Raw genomic sequence first — 26,346 nt, 5'->3', positions numbered from 1 at the left:
ACTCAAAAAAAGGCATCTATCTGTATGTTTGATTTTATTATAAATTACATTATTCACAATGTTAACATTAACATTTTCTTTTACAATATACTTTATGATTCCATTATTTATGGATTGCGCACAAACGTTAACACTTATACAGAGTCACTCACAGCAGGGAATGCTGACATTTTTTTCCTCTCCTCATCCAAAAACAGCCGTTTCGGTCCAAAATTTATTTGGCCTGCTCGTGCGTTTGCACCATATACATGGCATGCACAATGGCAGTACAGTGATCCCTCATTTTTCGCGGTTAATGGGGACCAGAACCCGCCCCGATAAGTGAAAAACCGCGAAGAAGCGCCCGCCCTCTTTTTTGTGTGTGTGTGTTTAATGTATTTATTCACATTTAGCATTGGAAAGAGATATACAGTATATATATATATATATATATATATATATATATATATATATATATATATACGTTTTTTTTCTTCACTTTTTTCCCCCCAGAGTATTAAAAAAAATATATATATATTTTTTTAGGGCTGTCAAAATTATCGCGTTAACGGGCGGTAATTAATTTTTTAAATTAATCCTCTTAAAATATTTGACGCAATTAACGCACATGCCCCGCTCAAACAGATTAAAATGACAGCTCAGGGTCATATGCACTTGTTACTTGTGTTTTTTGGAGTTTTGTCGCCCTATGCTGGCGCTTGGGTGCGACTGATTTTATGGGTTCAGCACTAGAGAATTGTGTAATTATTGACATCAACAATGCCTGGCTACAAGTTTATTTTTTGATTGAAAATTTTACAAATTTTATTAAAACGAAAACATTAAGAGGGGTTTTAATATTTCTATAACTTAATCGAACTTTTATCTTTTAAGAACTACAAGTCTTTCTGTCCATGTATCGCTTTAACAGAATGTTAATAAAGTTAATGCCATCTTGTGGATTTATTGTTATAGTAAACAAATACAGTACTTATGTACAGTATGTAGAATGTATATATCCGTCTTGTGTCTTATCTTTCCATTCCAACAATAATTTACAGAAAAATGTGGCATATTTTATAGATGGTTTGAATTGCGATTAATTACAATTAATTAATTTTTAAGCTGTGATTAACTCGATTAAAAATTTTAATCGTTTGAGAGCCCTAATATATATATATATTATGTATATACATATATCTATATGTATATATGTATGTATATGTATATATATATATGTATATGTGTGTATATATGTATATGTGTGTATATATATGTATATGTGTGTGTATATATATATATATATATATATATATATGCAGTTTGGCCAATAAGTATTTAGTTAACCACCAATTGTTCAAGTAAACCTACTTGGAAAGATTAGAGAGGCCTGTAATTGTGGGTAAACCTCAACCATGAGAGACAGAATGTGGGACAAAAAAAAAAAAAAAAACAGAAAATCACATTGTTTTATTTTTAAAGAATTTATTTCCAAATTAGAGTGGAAAATAAGTATTTTGTCACCTACAAACAAGCAAGATTTCTGGCTGTCAAAGACGTCTAACTTCTTCTAACGAGGCCGAACGAGGTCTAACGAGGCTCCACTCGTTACCTGTATTAAAGGCACCTGTTTTAACTCATTATCGGTATAAAAGACACCTGTCAACAACCGCAGTCAGTCACACTCCAAACTCCACTATGGCCAAGACCAAAGAGCTATTGAAGGACACCAGAGACTAAATTGTAGACCTGCACCAGGCTGGGAAGACAGAATCTGCAATAGGTAAAACGTAAAGAAATCAACTGTGGGAGCAATTATTAGAAATGGAAGACATACTGATAAGCTCCCTCGATCTGGGGCTCCATGCAAGATATCACCCCGTGGCGTCAAAATGATAACAAGAACGGTGAGCAAAAATCCCAGAACCACACAGGGGGGCCTATTGAATTACCTACAGAAAGCTGGGACCACAGTAACAAAGGCTACTATCAGTAACACAATGCGCCGCCAGGCACTCAAATCCTGCTCTGCCAGACGTGTCCCCCTGCTGAAGAAAGTACATGTCCAGTCCCGTCTGTGGTTCGCTAGAGATGGATGATCCAGAAGAGGACTGGGAGAATGGTTTATGGTCTGATGAAACCAAAATAGAACTTTTTGGCTCTCTGTAGGTCATTCACTAGGTCCCTCCGTTTGGTTCTGGGATTTTTGCTCACCATTCATGTTATCATTTTGACGCCACGGGGTGAGAAGGGAGTTGAAAGTCTGTGTTGCCCAACGACAGCCCCAAAACATCAGACCAAATACTTATTTTCCACCATGATTTGCAAATAAATTCTTTAAAAATAAAACAATGTGGTTTTTTGTTTTCCACATTCTGTCTCTCATGGTTGAGGTTTACCCATGTTGACAATTACAGGCCTCTTTAATATTTTCAAGTGGGAGAACTTGCACAATTAGTGGTTGACTAAATATTTATTTGCCCCACTGTATACTTTAGTACAAAAAACACAGTACGTTGTTTTTCAACACCGCTTCGTTCATCTTTTTTTTTTTTTTTTTTTAAATCAAATTTTTAAATGTTTATTATTCTTTCGACTAAGATGTTAAATTGTCTTTCATTGATTAAAGATTCTTAGTTTGAAATGCAAAAATACACTAAAGATGAACAAAAAGAACAAAAGCTCTGCATATTGAATTGTTGAAGACATTGCCTGGCTGTGTGCCCTGCTGATGCTTAAAGTGCTGCAGTGTGAGTTTGCAGATCCACACCATGCAGTCCCACAGGGAGTTTTGCCCCACCACATACAAACGCATATAAAAATATCCCTTCTTTTTTCAAGCCTTATGCTGTCATGTGTCATCAAATCCAGTTCTAAGTCATTTGGTTTTGTTTTGAGTCCATTTTGTGAGGGAATTAATTTAGAATTATTTGCGGTGTAGCACACAGTAGTGTTTATTACTGGCGTAGGAATCAGCTTTTGAATGAGTCAGTACCACGCACAATACAACACATACTAGGGTCAATGATGTTTTTCATTTTCTTCAATGTTTTAAAGCAGGGGTCCCCAAACTTTTTCCTGTGAGGGCCACATAACACTTCCTTTCACTTTTTTTGTAACAGAAAAAGTGTGACGATTGCAGGAGTGCCTAAATGTAAAAATGTATTGTTTTTCAGAAAGCCACAATCAAATAACCCTTTCTGGATTCTTCACGGAACCAATATAAATAAAATAAAAATAATATAATATAATATAATATAATATAATTAGGGCTGTCAAACGATTAAAAATTTTAATCGAGTTAATCACAGCTTAAAAATTAATTAATCGTAATTAATCGCAATTCAAACATCTCTAAAATATGCCTTATTTTTCTGTAAATTATTGTTGGAATGGAACGATAAGACACAAGACGGATATATACATTCAACATACTGTACATAAGTACTGTATTTGTTTATTATAACAATAAATCAACAAGATGGCATTAACATTAACATTCTATTAAAGCGATCCATGGATAGAAAGACTTGTAGTTCTTAAAAGATAAATTTTAGTAAAAGTTATAGAAATTTCATATCAACTCCCAGCCATTTTCACCAGAGCAAGCCCCTTCGCTCCTGGCCGTTTTTTCTGGATTTTAACTGATTTTGCAAGGCCAACAGAAAATTATGTTCTATTGCTATATAAACTTGGAACCCACCAAAGGAAAGATTAGACTCTCTTCTTTCAGCAGAAAAAAAAGTAAGTTCGTATCTTTTTCCATTCTTTAGAAATCAGCATTAGAAAATAGCTTAGTTTGAGCAATTTTCCAATTTATGATGAAAAAATGGAGAAAATGAGCTTTTTGTAAACGCATACATTTCAAACATAACTTTGACTTTAACAAAGCTATTTTTTTGCATTAGTTACATTCCAAACATCTGAATAATGTTTTCCTTTTACAAAATACAACGAACAACCAGACAAATAGAGCTTTAGATAGCAAAGTAACAATTTATTCACACACGACTACTGAGAGATGACGGTTTGTCGCCACGTCAGCTGTGTAAACCTTTCCCTCATCGTTGTCTGTCTCACAAAGATGGATTATTTTTGCATTTCTGCGGGGTCTGCTTGGCGAGCCGCTCCACGGAGGGTTTCACTCGTTTTGCACGGTCGTCCAGCGCCTGGCGTCCCAGGCGTCCTCTCGTTGTTTTGTCTGGTCGGAGCGCCGCCTGGGCTCAGGCTGCCAGCGCTCTGACAATGCTGCCCGGCCGTTCACTGCTGTTGAATCGGGTTGCCTAGTCTTCCAAAATGCGCTACTGCACTCCAGTGGCCAGTTTTATTGCTTTAAAATTGGTTTGGAGCGTTGTTCCTTGTTTCTCGGATACAGCGAAAGCTATACATGCTTCTTATAAAAAAAAAAAAAAAAATTTTAAACGCAAAAGACGTATAAATACGTTTGCAGGACAGTTCAGCATTTAAAAATACAACGTATTTATATGTTTCTTGGAGCAAATGAGTTAATGTTTTCGTTTTAATAACATTTTTGTAACATTTTCAATCAAAAAAAATAAACTCGTAGCTCGCCATTGTTGATGTCAATAATTACACAATGCTCATGGTGCATAAAATCAGTCGCACCCAAGCACCAGCAGAGGGAGACAAAAAACACAAGTAACAAGTGTACATGACACTCTGCTGTCATTTTAATCTGTTTGAGCGGGACGTGCGTTAATTGCGTCAACAGTGTTGTCAGTAATCTGAACACTTTTTTCAGTAACGAGTAATCTATCGCGTTCATTTTTCTACACCAGTAATCTGATTAAAGTTAGTTTCCTTAGTGTCCCTGCGTTACTATTTTTTCATTGCCTCATTAGCAGCGTCAAATATTTTAACGTGATTAATGAAAAAAATTAATTACCGCCCGTTAACGCGATAACTTTGACAGCCCTAAATATAATGTAAAAATAGTCTCTCATAGAAAATCTGCGGAGGGAGTTGAAAGTCCGTGTTGCCCAACGACAGCCCCGAAACATCACTGCTTTAGAGGAGATCTGCATGGAGGAATGGGCCAAAATACCAGCAACAGAGTGTGAAAAGCTTGTGAAGATTTACAGAAAACGTTTGGCCTCCGTTATTGCCAACAAAGGGTACATAAAAAAGTATTGAGTTGAACTTTTGGTATAGACCAAATACTTATTTTCCACCATGATTTGCAAATACATTTTTTAAAAATCAAAAAATTTGATTTTCTAGTTTTTTTTTCCCACATTTTGTCTCTCATGGTTGAGGTTTACCCATGTTGACAACTACAGGCCTCTCTAATATTTTCAAGTGGGAGAACTTGCACAATTAGTGGTTGACTAAATACTTATTTGCCCCACTGTAAATGGAGTTAGTGACATAATTTGCCGGATTACACTTCATGACATCTGTCATATGCGTTCATTAATGTCCATGATAGTTTCATGTCATAATTTCGACTGTCTTATGGCAGTCTTATGACGCCGCTTTCAAACAAAGTGATATCTGTTAAACCAAATAAATCAACAGGATTCAAAATGAGGGAAAAAGTAGCATCTCATAGTCTGAAAACTATGGTACTGAAATTATACAGTTTTCTGCATTGTTTTCACCCTGTTGTCAGGTTTGGATTCCTAAATTAATGGAGAGGCACTGTTTAAGTGACTAGCTCCATCTAGTGTTAAAACTGAGAAGCTGAGCAGTTGACCCGCGGGCCTTAGTTTGCACACCACTGTTTTAAAGCGTATAAATAATTGAATCACCCAAAGTGAAAATTATATGCAAACATCAGTCTGTGACGAAGCATGTTAATTGTTTTGCAGGTGTTTCAGGAGCTTCACTGTTTATTTTGAGCTCTTTGATTTGAGGCAATGATAGGAAAGAATGGGAAAGAGAAGTATACTCAAGGGAGGACGCCGACAACAGGAGGGAGAGGATGAGGGGAATGATGCAAAGGACGAAACGGAAAAAGGGCAGACAGAGGACTGAGACGGGAGGAAATAACGGAGAAAATAAGAGTCACCTTCACAGGGACAGATTGGAAAGATGGCTGCCGTAGCAAGATCAACGATGACTCATCTGAAATTCGAATACAGCACTGGTGTTACTCGAAACTTCTGTCTTCTGTGAGCATGAATTTGAGTGAAAGTGTAAGAAAACGCAATCATGCAAGACATATTTTGAGTACATGTCCTAAATTTCATGTATGTATGGAATCCCAGAGGTTGAGCTAGACTTTTTCGTTGTCTGTCATTTTGACTGACAGGGTCATAAAAATCTGGTCATAATCTATTTTTACCCGTCACTTAAATTCTTACAGTGATAATAATGACATATTCATTAGTATTTAGTTTTCATTCATTTTTAATTCATATTCTGTCCTAACAAGCTTAACAGAGAATCCACACCGTGCCATCACACATCAAGCAGATGAATATGTAACTTTTTCTCCGCAGTGACAAAAACAGCTGACTGTGGCCCCAGTAGGTAGGCTATATATGGAACAATGAAATTAACAGTTCACCTGCTGTGGCCTGAACGCAGTCTCACACCTTCCTCCTGGTGCGCATGGACTTGAATTGCGTGCCCGCTTGTGCATAATCAAATGTCTCAAGAGGAAACTTTTTTGAAGAAACTTCGGAAACTCAGTTGACTTGACATTTTTCCGAGTAAGGCCAACGACGTCATGCATCAAGAGAGACAATAGCTAATTAATATGCTAGCTCGCCACCCTGTGGTCTGGGGTGTGAATTGCAACCTGTCAAAATGACAGATGGACTTCAGTTTTTTCCGTCACCGTTTAAAAAAAACGGTCAACGACGGAAAATATTCGGTTAACGCGACCCCTGGTATGGAATGTAAGAGGCAGCTAAGATTTGTTGATATTTCAGACTATTTATGTTGCCTTCCACCCTGCAGATCTCTTGCACACCCCCATACTGAATGTTACCCCAGACCATGATTTTGCCACCACCAAACGTCACTGTTTTCTGAGTGAATCTCGGATCCATGCGGGCTCCAGTAGGTCTCCTGCAATATTTGCTGCAACTGTGGTGTAATTCAATGGAAGAGTCATCTGAAAAATCCACCTTTTGCCACTTTTCCAGCATCCATCCTTATGACAGGCTGTGGGTCTTGGCAAATGCCACACAGTGTTTTAATTGTCTGCACCCTGAGAGATCTGCAGGGTGGAAGGCAACATACTAAATAGTCTGAAATATCAACAAATCTTAGCTGCCTCTTACATTCCCAACCATAAAAAGGGACCAATTCTACTGCAGGACAGTGCTCCATCGCATACTTCAATCTCTAACTCAAAGTTCTTCAAGGCAAAAAAGGTCAAGATCCTCCAGGACTGGCCAGCCCAGTCGCCAGACATGAACATCATTGAGCATGTCTGGGGTCGGATGAAAAAGGAAGCATGGAAGACGAAACCCAAGAATGTTGATGAACTCTGGGAGGCATGCAATTCATCAATAAATTGTATGAATCCTTGCCGAAGCCCATGGAAGTCATAAAAAATATTAAATTTGGATCTCACGGCACCACTACTTAATTCGCTTATGTTATGTAACATATTTTTGTATTTGAAGTACATTTTTTGTTCAATTTTCACACTACTTTCTGTAGGCGACAAAACTTTTGTCTTGCCAAAATTTCACCTTTATGTCTTCATTAAATGATTAATCTTTTTTCAGTTAAACAAATATATTTTTGTACATTCAACATCATTTTAGAGGCTTTTAGCTTTCATATGAGCCATTTCTGAAACCAATTGAATAATTAAAAGTCAAAGTTATTAGCAAATGTTTCTACAAAATGGATAAGCGACAAGACTTTTGTCAGGGACTGTATATATATATATACAGTATATATATATATATATACACACACACACACACACACATATATTATGGTTGTTCCGATCATGTTTTTTTTGCTCCTGATCCGATCGTTTTAGTTCCCGATAATTTTTCCCGATCATATACATTTTAGCAATGCATTAAGAAAAAAATGAATAAAACTATATACATTCAACATACAGTACATAATTACTGTATTTGTTTATTATGACAATAAATCCTCAAGATGGCATTTACATTATTAACATTCTTTCTGTGAGAGGGATCCACGGATAGAAAGACTTGTAATTCTTAAAGGATAAATGTGACTTTGTATATTGTGACTAAATATTGCCATCTGGTGTATTTGTTCAGCTTTCAGCAAATAATACTGCAGCCATTTAACTTCTGCCCAAATGCATGATGGGAAGTGCAACCATGACTGTGCGTAGGGGCACCAAGTGATATATCTTCTCTACGTTGGGTCAGAACATAGGGTGTTAAGAAAATGAAGAACTACTACCTTTCATCCCCACATTGCCTCCCACGTTATTTTTAATCGCTGAGAGAGGTATTGTAAGGCTTTAGCCACATAAAAAATGGCTCCAAAGGCTGTCAAAATTCTCTCTACTCATTATACGCTGCCTTATAGCGCTATCTATTGGTAAAACAGCGTCTTTATAGATTGAACACGACAATGCGTGAGTGGGTCGTGCAGCCGTGTGTTAATAACTTAACGTGATTAATTAAAAAACATTAATTACCGCCGTTATCGCATTAAATTTGTACACTCTAAAAAATGATTCATGAGGCTAGTTGGTATGACTTGAAAACATGAACTTTTTCAACATAAAAATGACTTTTTTTTACTATTCATTGTTTTATTAAGTTGGTAACTTCTTTTATGGAGTTAATCTAAATTAAATATTAAGAAAGACGTATTAACTTAAAAGTATATTTGTGACATATTTATGTCACACTGCTGTTGCCATAGTGTGCACTTCCTGTGGGCGTGGTATTACAGTATAAAAAGGAATCTCTGTTATGTCTCTGACATATATGATGAGAAGCGCACTGAATAAAGAAGTGTTGTTCCATTCAAGTCTCGGCCTTACATGTACTTAGATCAGGGTAGTACATAACAAAAGTGGCGACGAGGACGTCTGGACCTGCGTCAGCTTGGACGTGCTGTTTTTGGAGTTTACTGCGGGTCGCGGTGCTCCAGGGGACAGACTGCGTCGACCTCAGCTTCCACGTCGTGACTTCGTGGGGAGGACGAGCGGAGTTTTCAAAAGGAGCTTGAAGGTGCTGTATAACCAGGCGCTATGGCGGGAGTTATCGGCTCTGTTGGTCTTTTTGATGAGCTTGTGGAACAGTGGAGCTCGTACACAGAGCGGTTCGGCTATTTCGTGGAAGCTAACGAAATAGCGGAAGAGAAAGTGGTGCCCACGTTTTTGAGCGTTATTGGGCCAAAGACTTTCAATTTACTGAGAAACTTGCTTCAACCCGATAAACCTGGTAGTACAACGTACAGGGAAATCGTGGAAACTCTTAATGGACATTTTTCACCCAAGCCCCTTGTGATAGCAGAGAGATTCCGATTTCACAGGAGAAATCAGGAAGAGGGGGAATCTGTCTCTATGTTCGTAGCGGCGCTGCGGAAGCTGGCTGAACATTGTGAGTTTGGTGATGTTTTAGAAGACACATTAAGAGACCGATTGGTATGTGGACTGAGAAATGAAGCAACACAAAAGAGGTTACTTTCAGAAAGTGGACTGACATTAAAGACAGCCTTTGATGTAAGTGTGGCTATGGAAATGGCTTCAAAGGAGGCTCAACAACTGAACATTACGAGCAGAATACACCAAGTGGCAAGTACTCAAAGCAATGTTGCTGGTCCCTGTTTTAGGTGCGGTAAAACAGGGCACCTTTCCTCCACCTGCTGGTGCAAAGAAATGAACTGTCATCATTGTGGGAAGAAGGGTCATGTTGAGCGTGCCTGTCGGAAAAAAACAAGCACAGACAAAGATAAGGAAATGAATGACAAGAAGAAAACAAAGAAATATGTCAAAGCGGTAGAGAGTGCCTCTACTGCCGAAGTTGACAATGACGTGCACACCGTGCATGTAATGAGCGTGGACGGGAAGTCAGGGTGTTACTGGGTCACACCAAAGTTAGAGGGTCACCCAGTCAAAATGCAGATAGATACTGGATCACAGGCATCGATTGTGTCTTACCAAGTGTATAAACAGTGTTTGAGACACCTTCCAATAAGACCGTCAGACACTGTGTTCAAAGCGTACACTGGACACAAAGTGCACATGAAAGGAATGACTGACATTACTGTGCAATGCAAGGATCAAACTGCTAAACTTCCAGTGTATGTCACAAAAGGGAATTTTGCTTCCATCATGGGACGACTGTGGATTAATGCACTTCATGTAAATTGGCTAGAAGTTCGGCAGCTGTCGGCAGATGGTTCTTCACAACTACAAGTCATTCTGGACAAGAATGAAGAGGTTTTCCGTGAGGAACTGGGCAGCATGAAGGACATTACAGTGAAATTGCACATTAAACCAGGAAGCAAACCTGTGTTTATGAAGGCTAGGACAGTGCCGTATGCTATTCGTGACAAAGTCGAGGCTGACCTGGATGCATTGGTCAAAAGTGGTGTTTTAGAACCAGTCACCACCAACGAATGGGCGACACCAATTGTGCCGGTTCCGAAAAAGAATGGCGGAATTCGCACATGTGGCGATTTTAAAGTGACTTTGAATCCGGTGCTTTGTGTGGAGCAGTACCCACTTCCATTGATCGATGATTTGTTTGCAGGTCTGAGCGGTGGTCAAAAATTCAGCAAAATTGACCTCAACCAAGCTTATCTGCAGATGCATGTGGATGAAGAATCACGGGAGTGGCTGACAATTAACACGCACAAGGGACTTTTCAGATATTGCAGACTACCTTTTGGCGTCACATCTGCTCCTGCTCTGTTTCAACGGGCTATGGATCAAATTTTGAGTGGATTGCCAGGAGTACAATGTTACTTGGATGACATTCTCTGCACCGGTGCCAACGACGAGGAGCATCTTCGCAACCTGGATGCTGTCTTAAAAAGGCTAAGGCAGTATGGTCTTCGAGTGCGCAAGGAAAAATGTGACTTTTTGAGACCATCGGTGGAGTATCTCGGCCATGTGATAGACCACGAAGGACTACACAAGGCTCCATCGAAGACAAAGGCAATTGTGGATGCACCCGCCCCAGATAATGTGAGTCAGCTTAGATCTTTTTTAGGTCTATTAAACTATTATGGACGGTTTATTCCCAATTTGGCATCACTTCTTAAACCATTGCATGAGCTGTTGTGCAAAGATGTAAAATGGAAATGGACGACTGAGTGTAACAAAGCTTTTCGTAATGCGAAAACCGCCCTGAGTTCATCAGAGGTTCTCACTCATTTCAACCCTTCATATCCAATACAGCTGGCATGTGATGCTTCACCCTATGGGGTGGGTGCTGTCATCTCCCATGTGTTCCCGAACGGGGATGAAAGGCCAATTGCTTTCGCATCAAGAACACTTAACAAAGCAGAGTCAAACTATGCTCAATTGGAACGAGAAGCATTGAGCATTGTTTTTGGTGTGAGGAAGTTCCACCAATATTTGTATGGAAGGAAGTTTACTTTGTTAACGGATCACAGACCGCTGACAACGATTTTGGGACCTCATGCAGGAATCCCTTCACTGGCTGCTGCACGTCTTCAGAGGTGGGCTTTGTTGTTATCAGCTCACTCATATGACATCAAGTATCGTAAATCTGATTTGCATTGCAATGCTGATGGACTTTCGAGGTTGCCGCTTCCTGTCACAAAACATGAACCTACCTCAGTGGACATATTCTATTTCCGAAATGTTGAACATGCACCAATTTCAGCGTCGCAAGTGAAACGTGCAACTCGGAACGACCCCGACCTGTCAGTCGTCATGGACATGGTAATTAAAGGACAAACCAAGTGTGAGAACACCGCTCTCAAACCTTTTTTGGATAGGAGATGGGAACTTTCTGTTCAAGCGGGTTGTTTGCTGTGGGGGAGGAGAGTGATTGTGCGACAGTCATTGCGTGCTAAAATGCTTGCGCAACTGCATGCAGGTCACAGTGGTATTGTTAAAATGAAAGAAATGGCGAGAAGTTATTTTTGGTGGCCAGAATTAGATAAACAGATCGAAGAGACGGTAAAAACTTGTTCATCTTGCCAGAAGATTCGCAACAATCCACCTGCAGCCCCACTTCATCCTTGGGATTTTCCTCAGGACCCTTGGCACCGCATTCACATTGACTTTGCGGGGCCTTTTGAAAATCGATTGTTTCTGGTTGCTGTCGATGCCCATAGTAAGTGGCCAGAGGTCGCTATCATGAAATCAACCACATCGGAAAAGGCAATTGAGAAGTTAGGGGAGATGTTTAGTCGTTTCGGAGCCCCTGCACAACTCGTCTCAGACAATGGGCCCCAATTTGTGTCAAAAGAAATGGGTGAATTCCTGCAAGCCAATGGGGTTCAACACATTAAGTCGGCTCCCTATCACCCGGCAACCAACCGCTTGGCGGAGAGGTTTGTGCAGACCCTCAAACATGCTCTCAAACCATCACAAGGGCAAAGTACACTCCATCAGAGACTACACGAATTTCTCCTCAAATACCGAACATCTGTGCATGCAACTACCAAAGTATCGCCAGCGAGCCTCATGTTTTCTCGAGAGATACGAACTGGCATGGATCTTCTGAAACCACCAACCCTGAGTGAGATTGTTCAAATGGATCAACGGAAGCAAGTCAAGTACAGAGACCTGCATTCCAAGAACCGAGTTTTTGCACCTGGTGACTCTGTTATGGCCCGGAGTTACCAGAGTAAGGAAAAGTGGGCCCCTGCCACCATCATTGCTCAAACTGGGCCTGTTTCCTACACAGTTCAGACAGCTGATGGTGTTTGGCGTCGCCATGTGGATCAATTGTTGGGAACACCAGACACTACTCCAGAACTGTCTATTGATTGTGATGATGCTAGCAGTGTAATTATACCAGAAATGTCTAGCTTACCGGATGTGTCAGAAATACCAGAAATGTCTAGCTTACCGGATGTGTCAAACCCAAACAATCCTGCTGTAATTGTGTCTAATTCAACCAATGCACAAACAGAACCTGAACCGGTATCGGAACCCGTTTCCACAAGTGGAAAATCGGAAGTGACTGTTGAACGTCGTTATCCTACACGCGTCAGGCGACCGCCTGATAGACTGGATTTATAAGTAATAAGTAATGAGGGAAAAACCGGTGGTATTTTTGTTTATTTCTGGGACATGTTATGTAAGGGGGGAGGAGATGTGACATATTTATGTCACACTGCTGTTGCCATAGTGTGCACTTCCTGTGGGCGTGGTGTTACAGTATAAAAAGGAATCTCTGTTATGCCTCTGATATATATGATGAGAAGCACACTGAATAAAGAAGTGTTGTTCCATTCAAGTCTCGGCCTTACATGTACTTAGATCAGGGAAGTACATAACACAGCGCTCTTAATTTCATTCAGCTGTTTATTGTCAAAGCGAGGTTGTTCGTAGCAGCCTAGTCGGTAACAATGTTTTGGCGGACTTCGTTGTAAAAATCCGGCGTTGTGCCGAAAAACAGCCACCCGCGTGAAATGTCACTCCTGACGGGAGCGCCCACACGTCAACGACACCGGCGCGCTGTAGATTGTCCACAGTCACTCCGGAGCACTGATGCGGCCGGTATACGTTGAACAACAGGATATAATGGGAACGATATGCTCCGGCGCTACTTTTTGCCGGACTTGGAACGAAGATGCATTTTGCGCAGTTGGTAACGAGGAATCCGAACTTTTAACAGCACGTCTGCCGCACGCACGTGCACGCGAGGCAATAAATCGCAGCGGAAAAATTACCGCCTTCATTTTTATATATCACGCGATAAATGGAATTATTGCATATTGCGACAGGCTTATGGTCAGTCATTGGTACGCAAAAGCGTATGGAAGCTGTTGAGGTCCAGCGCGTTTGTCTATGTCCGGTACGCATGCGCGCATGCGGACCACTTATGTGCACCCCTGGTCGTACATATATCCTCATTTTAAAAAAATATATACCATTTGAGGCTCAGCTCAGGTTTTTTAATTTTTCATATTCCTTATCCAATTACTCGATTATTCGAAATAACTAGTCCATCGATTAATCGACTACTAAAATATTCGATAGCTGCAGCCCTATTTTGGAGTAATGAAGTCGAGGGTCACAAAGGTTAGAAAAGGAATTTTGCGATAACCTAGAATTAAGAAAGGAATGTTCAAACTTCCAGGTTATGTTTGTAACATGAAACTGAAGCGGTAATTACATCTTGGGGTAATGAGAATTTGTCTGCTTAGGTCGGGGGTCAGTAACCTGCGGCTCTAGAGCAAGTTCTTGTTGTGCAAGTTCTCCTACTTGAAAAGATTAGAGAGGCCTGTAATCGTCAACATGGGTAAACCTCAACCATGAGAGACAGAATGTGGGGGAAAAAAACAAAAAAAAAAACCCAGAAAATCACATTGTTTGATTTGTAAAGAATTTATTTCCAAATTACGAATGGAAAATAAGTATTTAGTCACCTACAAACAAGCAAGATTTCTGGCTGTCAAAGAGGTCTAACTTCTTCTAACGAGGTCTAACGAGGCTCCACTCGTTACATGTATTAATGGCACCTGTTTTACCTCATTATCAGTCAAACTCCACTATGGCCAAGACCAAAGAGTTGTCGAAGGACACCGGCAGTGTTGGGCACGTTACTTTAAAAAAGTAATTAGTTACATTACTCATTACTTCTTCCAAAAAGTAACTGAGTTAGTAACTGAATTACGCTATAGTAAAAGTAACTAGTTACCAGGGAAAGTAACTATTTCCGTTACTTTAAAAATAACTTGTTGTATGTCAAAGAATTTGATATTTTCTGAGCAGTATTCGAGTCAGTGGAATAGAGAAGAACAGACAGGTAACTTGTTAGGTGCTTCAGCAGATTTGAATTGCTTACCACAGATGTCGACAAAAGCTTTGCCCCGGGACATAAATTACACATTACATGCAGGTTCTTTCCTTTAATTTCGACAAACTTGAAATAGTGTCTATATCTCCACCGCTTAAAGGACAATTTTTCTTCTGAATGCTCTGCCATCCCGACCCTGTGCATCTGTTTTGCGTGTGTGTGTTTGCTGCACGCGCTGTTCCGGTTTGCTTGTGAAATCACCGGCTCTGATTGGCTTACCGGGACACATGACTCTAACCCTCAGCCAATCACAATCACTTCCATCGCATCTCTCGAGGGGCTGCATTCAGGTAGGCTCGTTTCCCGACAATTCACGTCACCTTCAAAGTGTTTGCCGTCCTCAAGATGGAAGCAGAATTATTGCTGGCTGACAGTGGGAGATGGGAACGAGGCTAGCATCAGGTGTAGCAAACGGAGAAACGTTACCAAACTTTGGAAAGCATTGTCTAATTGAATGAGCAGGGACAAACAGCATGGAGTTAGAAGTACGTGCGCTATTCTCGAACCTGAACGCACCCCAAGTCTTGGATGACAAATCAACAGAGCAGAGAGTCGACTCGACACGGCTGGTAGTTTTTCAATTTATTCAGAGTAAGTAACGCACCGCTTTTGACCGTCAGTAACGGTAATGGCGTTGTCACGGCGGAAAAAGTAATTAGATTACCCCGTTACTGAATAAATAACGCCGTAACGGCGTTATATATAACGGCGTTACTCCCAACACTGGACACCAGAGACAAAATCGTAGACCTGCACCAGGCTGGGAAGACTGCATCTACAATAGGTAAAACGCTTGGTGTAAAGAAATCGACTGTGGGAGCAATTATTAGAAGTTGTAAGACATACAAGACCACTGATAATCTCCCTCGATCTGGGGCTCCATGCAAGATCTCACCCCGTGGCGTCAAAATGATAACAAGAACGGTGACCAAAAATCCCAGAACCACACTGGGGGACCTAGTGAATGACCTACTGAGAGCTGGGACCACAGTAACAAAGGCTACTATCAGTAAAACAATGCGCCGCCAGGGACTCAAATCCTGCACTGCCAGACGTGTCCCCCTGCTGAAGCCAGTACACGTCCAGGCCCGTCTGCGGTTCGCGAGACAGCATTTGGATGATCCAGAGGAGGACTGGGAAAATGTGTTATGGTCCGATGAAACCAAAATTGAACTTTTTGGTAGAAACACAGGTTCTCGTGTTTGGAGGAGAAAGAATACTGAATTGCATCCGAAGAACACCATACCCACTGTGAAGCGTGGGGGTGGAAACATCATGCTTCGGAGCTGTTTTTCTGTAAAGGGTTCCCAGACGACTGATTTGTGTAAATGAAAGAATGTATGGGACCATGTATTGAGAGATTTTGAGTGAAAATCTCCTTCCATCAGCAAAGGCATTGAAGATGAGACGTGGCTGGGTCTTTCAGCATGACAATGATTCCGATCACACAGCCAGGGCAACAAAGGAGTGGCTTCGTAAGAGGCATTTCAAGGTCCTGGAGTTGCCTAGCCAGTCTCCAGATCTCATTAAGTAGTGGTACTGTGAGATCCAAATGTAATATTTTGTATGAGATCCATGCAGTTCGGCAAGGATTCATACAATTTATGAAGTCATCAGGAACATCAAATTAAGCAGTCTTGCATGCCTCCCAGAGTTCATCAACACTCTTGGGTTTCGTCTTCCATGCTTCCCCTTTCATCCTGTTCATGTCTGGTGACTGGGATGGCCAGTCCTGGGGGATCTTGATCTTCTTTGCGGTAGAGATTGAAGTATGCAATGGAGCACCATCCCGCTGCAGAATTTGTCCCTTTTTATAGTTATGACTGTAAGAGGGAGCTAAGATTTGTTGATATTTCAGACTATTTATGTTGCTGCAGGTCTCTCGCACACCCCCATACTGGATGTAACCCCAGACCATGAATTTGCCACCACCAAACTTCACTGTTTTCTGAGTGAATCTCGGATCCATGCGGGCTCCAGTAGGTCTCCTGCAATATTTGCGGCGACTGTGGTGTGATTTAATGGAAGATTCATCTGAAAAATCCAACTTTTGCCACAAAACTGAAGTTTGGTGGTTGGCTGCAGGGTGGAAGGCAACATAAATAGTCTGAAATATCAACAAATCTTAGCTGCCTCTTACAAGCTTAAAAAATTTAATCATTCAGTTGGTAAAAAATTATTTCTTTTTTGGATTAGTCGACTAATCTTAAAAATAGTCGGCTGACTAATCGGGAGAAAATTAGTCGTTTGGGACAGCCCTAGTTAATAGGTGACACTTTATTTGTCAGCGGCATCATAAGACTGTCATAAGACCGTCATAATTATGACATGACACTATCATAGGCTTACTGAATGCTTATGGCATAACGTGTAAAATTTTGTCTCTAACTCCATTTATGCCCGGCTTGGATTTTTTTTTACATCCATTCAAAAGTGAGATAACTTGCTGGATAACACCTGTTATAAGCATTCATAAATTCTCATGAGAGTGTCATATCATAATTATGATTGTCTAATGGCACCACTGTCAAATAAAGTGTTACCAAATACCATAACTAGCAATTAATGAAACAACTGGAACAGTAACTGAAGAAATAATAATCACAGAACATGAATTTTGATTGTTATTTACACCTATAGTGCTGCAATGCATGCTAGGAGGCATGTTGGACAACAACAGTGTTGACAAGCAGGAGGCAGCAGAGGCGGACTGTCTCCCCCAAGTGAGCAGGGGTGGCCAAATGAAGCTTCATGAAGCAATGAACGATGGTTCATTTGTTCTTATGACAGTTGTATGATGCAGTTGTCCCATAATAGTGAGGACAGCTTATAGTTCAGTGCGCCGTATCGATTAACTCATTTGCTACCAAAAACGTATAAATACGTTCTATTTTTCATTGTTTGTGTCCCAAAGACGTATTTATACGTCTTTTACGTTTTTTTTTTTTTTTTTCAAAAAAATACATCTCTGGGTTTTGATTCAATTTAGCTCCAAAGCACAAAGCTGAAAATCCATTTTAAAGCAATAAAACTGGCCAATGGAGGGCAGTAGCGCATTTGGTAAGCACCGCAACTCAATTCAACGCCAACGAACGGCCAAGCCGCACGGCCGGGCACTGGCGGGAGACGACCGAATGGATGCTAGGCGGCGGACGACCGAGCAGAACAACCGGTAGGACACCCGGGATGCCAGGCGCTGGTCGACCGAGCAGAACGACCGGAACAAGTAGTGCAGCAAACGATGCCTTTGAGTCCGTGCTGCTCGCAAGCAGAGGCAGCAGAAACTCAAACAAATTCATCTTTATGAGACAGACGGCGATGAGGGAGAAATTTAACCCCTTGTTGCAGCCAGAACAGCGTCATCTTTCAGTTAATTATGTGTAAATGAATTGTTACTTTGCTATCAAAATTTGAAGTGAACGATGAGAGCCAGCACCCTCCCTCGAGAGCCGACTGTCACCCCCCCCCTTCTCTATGTCGCTGTCTTTTCACGTGTCTGAAGCGAGGTTTGGCAGTGGGTCTGCTGCCGTGCTCAGAGAGGGAGACAGGAAGAGAAAGGCGAGGGGCTTGGTACTTGGTATTGCACGGAGTGCAAGCTGAGCACATGCTCCGTCGCGTCTGCAAAGCCACAGACAGACACAGGAGGAGGAAAGGACGACACACGAACGTGGTTTGTAGGCCTTCAAGATCAGCCAAAAACGCAGTGACATTTGGAGACATTTTAATTGGTTAAAGTCGGATGACAATAGGGCATAATGCCGTGTCTGCAAACTTAACCTCTTATAGCCTAATGTAACACATTTGACACACTTAGAATTTCAATATTTTGAGACTAATTTAGAAATTTGAATTTATTATTTTTTTTAAATGATGGATGCAAGTCAACACATGCACCTGCAGGTTCCGTAAGAAAAAAAATCTGGATTTAACTAAAGGACTGGACAAATAATTACTGAGAGAAGGAGCCGGATCAGCCTGTCAAAGTTGAAGTATTTAGTTTTCTTGAATGCAAATTTAAAATAAAGCAAGGAGTAGCTTATGTTTGTTCAAATAAAGCAAGGAGTAGCTTATGTTTGTTTTGTTCGCTGCTGCTGTTGCAGTTACGACTCACTGTTTTTGTTATGATGCAGCATGTTTGATTGTTGTTGGTTGAAGTTGAATTTTGTTGCTTGTTTATTGTTTGGAGCCTTTTTAATGTTCAATAAAATAAGTAAAAACCCTTTTCTTTGCTTGATAATTGTTGCTATTTGCAGTCAGTAGAGTGCAATATTTAGTTCACAAAGTCATTTATCAAAATATATGCTAAATTTGTCATAAATACATAAAAGAAAAGCTGAGGTTGAAAGAGCCGTTTGAGAGCCAAAAAGAGCCGGCTCTTTTGACTGAGCCGATCCAAATGAACCGGATCACCGAAAAAAGAGCCGAAAATCCCATCACTACTCTACATCCAATTCAACAAGGAAGCACTTGGAATTACAGGACAACGCGACAAAACTCGAAAAAGCCGAGGTAACAAGACAGCCTGCACTTCTTCAGTTTGTAACCAGCCTTTATGCACATTTTATTGTCAGTGTTTGTAACCATAGGCGGAGTTTTACTTTTGTGGGGCTGGGCGCAAAGCATGTTGATGACTGAAACAAAAGTCAAAAGTTTGGACACACCTTAACATTTTTATGTTTTATATATTTTCGCTACTATTGTAAATCCTCTCTGAATACATCAAAACTATGAACGACCACGTGGAATGGCAAAAAAAATGAAATAACTGAATACAGGTTTTATATTCTACATTCTTCAAAGTGTCCACCTTTGAGGTGTCGCCAAACTTTTGGCCAAAACTGTATATATACATATATATAAAACTGTTCAAGCTCAGTTGTTGTTGGTTGCGTTTGAAAGCTTAGGTTTACAGAAATTCTAAATACCCATCTTGCCTCCACAGGTGTAGTTTTGGCTTAGCAAAGCAAAAGCTAGTGTCTTAGGTGCTTGTCACATGATCTGCTCGAAAAATGATTTTGACCCATTATGAAATATGTTGTAGGATTCTTGTTCATTTCAATAATTTTTGTTGTTTGTTTTGTTGCTTTACAACTTTTATAGACTATTTTAACAGCTAGGTCTTTCTTTTAAAGGGGAAGTTCAGAATTTCGTGCAGTTTGTCAGTTATTTGTTAGTTTCACATGTAGCAGCACTTGCCAAAAGAATGCTCCGTCGGCTCATAGTTGACACCAAATACTGGACTAGCAAAAAGAACTTCATGGTCAGCAATAGGCCGGCCCAGCGCTTGCACTTGCTAATCGAGTTCTTTCCCGGGGACGTGGAGGCCGACTCGGACCGTTCTAAGTTATAGGAGAAAGGATGATGAACAACGGCTACATGGTCAGGAAGGTCCAGGCCAAGCAGGAGCTTGCCCAGCAGGAGAACGTGAAGATCGCCGTGGAGCTCGAGATGGGTGACCTGCCATCCGTGATGTTCGACATCCTGGTCGAGCTGGTGGAAAGCGGAGAGCTGGGCTGTCTTCAAGCAGCCATCTCTCCTCATGACCCATATTGACATCGGAATTCAATAAATAATAAGTTGTGATTGTATATAAATTTATAATTTATATGAATATTATTTATAATTGATTCCGCATGCTTTCCGCAAGTATTATGTTTCTGATGTGAAAACTGAATAATTTATTAACACTTGAAAACATGTCAAATTTGTGCTAAAAAAAGAAAAAAAAGTTGCTATTTTGGGCAAAAACTTAATGATATGTTAAATATTGCTACTGATCCTGAAAATAAAGGTGATTATCTCTGCATTTGGTGATTTTTGTGCATCTAGTGTAAAATCTGAGACTTTTATAGCAATTTTAAGTTTTGTTGTACTTATATTAAAAAATAATTGGGATTTTATTAGGGAAAAACTTTGATGTGGCTGCTCAAGGAGACTCATATATGCCTAACGTAGATGCCTGTTTTGGTTTTAGGTCAGTAGTAGCTTTGGTTTTGAAAATATTTGAATTTCAAGTTTAAAAAAAAAAAAAAAAACAGGACCCCTACGGATTGGCCCTGAGCCCTGTGTCATGTCAGTATATTATGGAGTCTATGGCCATAACATATGCAGTGAATCAAAACTCCTTTATGGGGGGCCAGGAGTGAAGTTAAATAAGTACACAAATTTATTAAATGTGTCATTAAAAGGCTTCTATTTCAATATTCATCTCAATATTTAATGATTTATTTCAATATTTCAATTTTTATATATTTCATTTTTTTAATTCCAATTTATATTCATTGATTTCAATTTTTTATTCATTTATTTCATTTTTTATTTCAATTTTTGTTGAGTTATTTTACCATTTATTTTATTTTTGCACTCTTGTTCCCCTTGTGTAACAAAATGTATATTTCAATTTTATTTATTTCAATTTTTATTTATTTCAACCTTTATTTATTCCAATAAATACTTATTTATTTCAATTTTTATCGATTTGAATATTTAATTTTTTATAGAATTATTTCATTATTTATTTATTTCAACATTTATTTATTTAATTCTTGCATTCATGTTACCTCACAACCTCGTGCAAGTATGAAAATAATAAATAATTAAATAGACTAATAAATATTGAAATAAATGTTGAAATAAATATATATTGGAATAAATGAATAAACGTTGAGATAAATAAAAATGGAAATAAAAATTGAAATAAATACATATAAATTGAAATAATTGAAATATATATTTTATTACACAACAAGGGGAACAAGAGTGCAAGACTAAAATCAATAAATGCTGAAATAAATAAATAATAAAATATTGAAATTAATAAATAAATGATGAAATTATTAAATAAATATGAAATTAAAACTAAAATAAAAATGGAAATAAATGTTGAAATAATTAAAAATTGAAATGATAAAAATGGGAAAAACTATGTACAAATTGAAATAAAAAAATCTTGAAATAGAAGCATGTTAATCAGACATTTAATAATTTATTGAATTGTGTATTTAATTTTTGCACTCTTAGTCCTCCACACTCTTGCACCATTTCATTTGCCAAGTTATTGTCCCTACAAGCCACAAGGGGGCAGAAGAGCCTTACGCTCCACCTTTAACGACACTCTTCCGGCTTTGAAAGTAACGAGGAAAAGTTTACCATTTTTACCTCAAATAGAAATGTATACTAAAAGCCAACTATCACCGTCTAAATTATCACATCGATGGATCCAAGAGAACAACGAATTAGTCAACAAATGGAAGGTAAAGTTAACTCATTCCTAATTGTGTCGTATTAGCTCAAATCCAACCCCGCATTTATGCAGTCAGTCAGAGCACAAGGCGAAATGTGCGTTGATATTTGAACCAACCAACCAATGAAAAGCTTTTCCGGGCGGAAGCGGGACTTGCTTGTCGTTCTTGTCCAATCAGCGTTCGGCACTCATGTTTTCCGTGATTTTCGAACTGAGGTTTGTCATACTTTAGCCAAGTGGTTAGCGGTCAACAAACTATGGAACCGCACATCGAATCGGATTATTAAACGACGCTTGAACGGATTTAATTGGGGATTCTCCTTTTAAAAGACGAACTGCTCCGGGGAACTGAAGTAAATTGTAGAGCTGTTAGCTAAAAAGCTAAATTAGCTCGTGAGTTATTCGTTGCCTTCTTCGAACACTTTAACACCGAGCCGTATTGACATTCTTTAAAAATACTTGTGTCATGGCTGACAACAGTTTAGTAACTTTTGGGACCCCTCGGAGTTTGCTGGTGGATTCATCCGTATATGATTCGAGGCTCGAAGAAACCATTAAGGACCATGTACTTCTCGGCATGGAATGTGATGACGGCGAAGATATGCCAAAAGTGGAGACGAGAATTGTTCTGGTGGGAGAGGCCAGCAAAAATGCCGACCTGGTCAAAGCACTTCAAGCTGTACGAGTAATGGAGGTACCTGTAGTTAAGATAAGAGAAGCTGAATCATGTCCTAAAGAGAAAATGATGATAAAGTCAATTGTCAATATGGAAATTACTACTCCTGTCATAATAACAAACGACGTGCGGGAGTTTAAGGATGAAGAGAACACAGATTATGAGACTGTGTTTGTCCTGGATGATTTTAAATCAGCAGATTATCATGACCTCTATCAACGTGATAACAGAATTATTGGTCCACCTGTTGTGCTGCACTGTGTTTTAAAGGAGGAACCAATTCCGTTTTCATCCCGCCCTCTTTACTCCACGACGATGCTGAACCTATCGCTCTGTTTCACTGGCTTCAGGAATAAGGAAGAAATCAAAAGCTTGGTGAATCTGGTTCATCACATGGGCGGCATCATCCGGAAAGACTTCAGCACAAAGGTGACACACCTCATCGCGCGCTCCACTCATGGTGAGAAATACACGCTGGCCGTGTGTATGGGGACGCCGATCCTCACTCCGTCGTGGATCCACAAAGCTTGGGAGAGAAGAAACGATCCGTCGTTCCACGCCGGGGTTGAGGATTTTCGAACGGAATTCAAAGTTCCTCCGTTTCAAGATTGCGTCCTCAGTTTTTGGGGGTTTTCAGATGACGAGAAAACCAATATGGAAGAGAGGACCCTCAAACACGGTGGCAAACATCTGGACGTCGGAAATGAAAGATGCACACACTTGGTGGTGGATGAAAATTCGGTGACGGAGCTCCCGCGTTGTTCTCCGAAAGTCTTTGTGGTTAAACAGGAGTGGTTTTGGGGGAGCATTCAAATGGATGCTCGAGCTGGAGAGTCCATGTACCACTTTGAGAAGAATGTTGTCAGCCCAGCCATGAAGAAAGCCGTGTCCCTCCTCTCCCTCACCACCCCGACTAGTAACCGCAAGCGTCGGCATTTGAAGGACACGCTTGCTCAGCTCGCAAAGGAGACGGAGATATCGCCCTACCCTCCACCACCTAAAAGGCCATCAGCAGAACATTCGCAGTCTTTGGGCTCCTTGCTGGACCTCACCATCACACCTGACACATGTAAAGCCTTCTCGGGAAGTTCGAAGCAGTCCAAAAGTGCGATCCTGCCCAAGAAATCGGCCCGCTGGCAAGTTTCCAAGGAGCTCTATCAAACTGAAAGCAACTACGTGGACATTTTGAACACCATACTGAAGATCTTCAAGCTTCCGTTGGAAAAAGAAGGTCAGGTAGGTGGTCCTATTCTGGCCCAAGAAGAAATCAAAACAATATTTGGAAGCATCCCAGACATCTATGAGGTTCACAGAAGGATGAAGAGTGACCTTGAGGACCTCTTGAGAGAGTGGTCAGAAGAAGCAAGTGTAGGAGATGTTATCCTTAAATATTCAAAAGAGCTTCTGAAGGCCTACCCGCCCTTTGTCAACTTTTTTGAAATGAGCAAGGATACCATCGTTCGCTGTGAGAAACAAAAGCCACGCTTCCATGCGTTTCTGAAGATCAACCAAGCCAAGCCAGAATGCGGACGGCAGGCGCTTGTGGAGCTGCTCATCAGACCTGTTCAGAGGCTTCCTAGCGTGGGTCTACTTCTAAATGACATAAAAAAGCACACATCGGATGACAACCCAGACAAACGGAAACTGGAGAAAGCAATTGAGTCTCTGAAAGAAATTATGACTCACATTAACGAAGACAAGAGGAAGACCGACGGTCAGAAGCAGATCTTTGATGTAGTCTATGAAGTCGACGGTTGTCCCGCCAACTTGCTCTCCTCCCACCGCAGTCTGGTTTACAAAGTGGAAACGATTGCACTCGGAGATCAACCGTGCGACCGCGGCGAGCAAGTCACACTCTTCCTCTTCAACGATTGTTTGGAGATCGCAAGGAAGCGACACAAAGTCATCAACACTTTTAAAAGTCCGCTAGGTCAAACCAGACCGCCACCTTCACTGAAGCACATCGCTCTGATGCCACTGTCCCAAATTCGTAGAGTTCTGGACCTTCAAGACACCGAAGAATGCGTGAACGCATTTGCTCTAGTCGTTCGCCCGCCGACTGAACAGGAGAACATGTTGTTCAGCTTCCAGTTGGCTGGAGAAGAAACGGTGAAAAGCGACTGGCTGAAAAAACTCTGTCGACACATCGCCAACACAACCTGTCGGACACACGCCGGCGATCTAATTCACTGTACCGATCCCGACACACTACAGGTGAGCACAAAAGATATGGGCAGCACCCTCAGCAAAGCCTCAAGAGCCATCAAGAAGACTTCCAAAAAGGTGACCAGGGCATTTTCTTTCTCAAAAATGCCAAAGCGTGTCATTCACAGGGCATTTATGTCCAACAATACACCTGAAGATAAAAGATTTCGATTGAGCTCTGCAAGCCACGGCAGCGCAACGCTACCCATGTCTCGCTCTACCTCCACGCACAGTTTGAGTGACTCTCCCAAAAGCAGTAATGCAGTGCAACGTTCTAACTCCTTGGATCCACACCCTCTAAATACCAGAGTTCCTGTTTGTAAACTCACTTCTCACAGCCCCACCCAGAATATTACTCACTCTAGCTTTGACGTGGAAACCCATGGAGACCAAAACCTCTCCCCTAACTGCTACCCCAGATACCGAGCGGCCAGGTCCCCCACCCTCGAAACTCTTTTCTAAGCTATTCCACCAAAACCAAACATTTGGGAAATTTTTTTATTTTTTTAATTTAGATTTTTGGCTTTCCAAAACTGTAAATCTTTAAAATCGTAGTAAAATTGGCAAATTAATCCATTTTTGTTTTTCTCCTTCAAATTTTCGGAGATTAAAATGAGAAAATGCCCTAAATATAGAAAGACATGTTTGGTTTCAAAAGTCCTTAGCCACCAATCTCAATGCAAATAATTGGTCCTCTCACCCTCGTTTTGCCGATTTATAGAAAATGACGTTTTAAATTATTTTTCTATTATTAACCGTTTTCTTATTGCTTATTATATGTTCACTAACAAAAACGTCCTAGGGAAGTGTGAGTTGTTGTTTCTTTTAAGTTAAAATGTATATATCATCTCGACACTACAATGAGCATCAGGTTTTGGTGGAATGGCTCACATTTTTTTGTTTAACAAATTTTCCTTCAAGCTTCCCATTTCTGCAAACATGCGACCAATGCAGTCCATCCCAAATCTGCTTTTTTGTTTCAAATTCCCAAGCCAACTTCTCATCTCTACTCAAAAACATTGACAATTTTGCAAGTTCAAAGTTCAGCGTTCAAGCCAAGGGTCCCAGCTTCTCATACACTGGAAGGAACTTTTTTGGGGGAGTCACGCAGGAATTCCAAAGTGCCATCTGGAGCCTCAGGAAGCAGTGCAGTCCAGTACCCGAAGGTAGATTCTCCAACTAAGCCCAGGTTCTACAGATTTGTGTGAAAAAAAAAACTTAAGTATACTTCTAAATAATATTACTAAAGTAAAAGTAGTCATCCAAAAATTTACTTAAGTACAAGTAAGATAAAGTATTCGTTGAAG

At 40.4% G+C, this 26,346-nt stretch overlaps 3 protein-coding genes across 4 annotated transcripts in view; all 3 read left to right on the top strand.

Moving 5' to 3' along the window:
- Positions 1 to 8,903: 8,903 nt before the first annotated feature.
- LOC130913522 (uncharacterized protein K02A2.6-like) lies at positions 8,904 to 13,274 on the top strand. The gene has a single exon (XM_057832197.1). The coding sequence runs from the start codon at positions 9,155 to 9,157 to the stop codon at positions 13,130 to 13,132; it is 3,978 nt and encodes a 1,325-aa protein (XP_057688180.1). The 5' UTR covers positions 8,904 to 9,154; the 3' UTR covers positions 13,133 to 13,274.
- Positions 13,275 to 22,025: 8,751 nt separating this feature from the next.
- Positions 22,026 to 26,346, top strand: part of fancg (FA complementation group G) — a 41,320-nt gene continuing 36,999 nt past the window's right edge. The window contains exon 1 of one of the 2 annotated variants that reach the window (XM_057832986.1): positions 22,026 to 22,168. In XM_057832986.1, the coding sequence (XP_057688969.1) occupies positions 22,085 to 22,168 (84 nt within the window). In that variant the 5' untranslated portion in view covers positions 22,026 to 22,084. Of the gene's footprint in view, positions 22,169 to 26,063; positions 26,206 to 26,346 lie in introns of those variants that run through there. The other variant, XM_057832987.1, reaches the window with a different exon arrangement.
- On the top strand, positions 22,352 to 25,507 carry ect2 (epithelial cell transforming 2). Its single transcript, XM_057832985.1, has one exon. It carries the CDS (start codon positions 22,625 to 22,627, stop codon positions 25,499 to 25,501), a length of 2,877 nt encoding a protein of 958 aa, XP_057688968.1. The 5' UTR covers positions 22,352 to 22,624; the 3' UTR covers positions 25,502 to 25,507.

This window comes from Corythoichthys intestinalis, chromosome 3, assembly GCF_030265065.1.
Source record: "Corythoichthys intestinalis isolate RoL2023-P3 chromosome 3, ASM3026506v1, whole genome shotgun sequence".
Taxonomy (NCBI): domain Eukaryota; kingdom Metazoa; phylum Chordata; class Actinopteri; order Syngnathiformes; family Syngnathidae; genus Corythoichthys; species Corythoichthys intestinalis.
The sequence above is the reverse complement of the archived record's forward strand: the minus strand, read 5'-3'. Positions and strand labels throughout refer to the sequence as shown.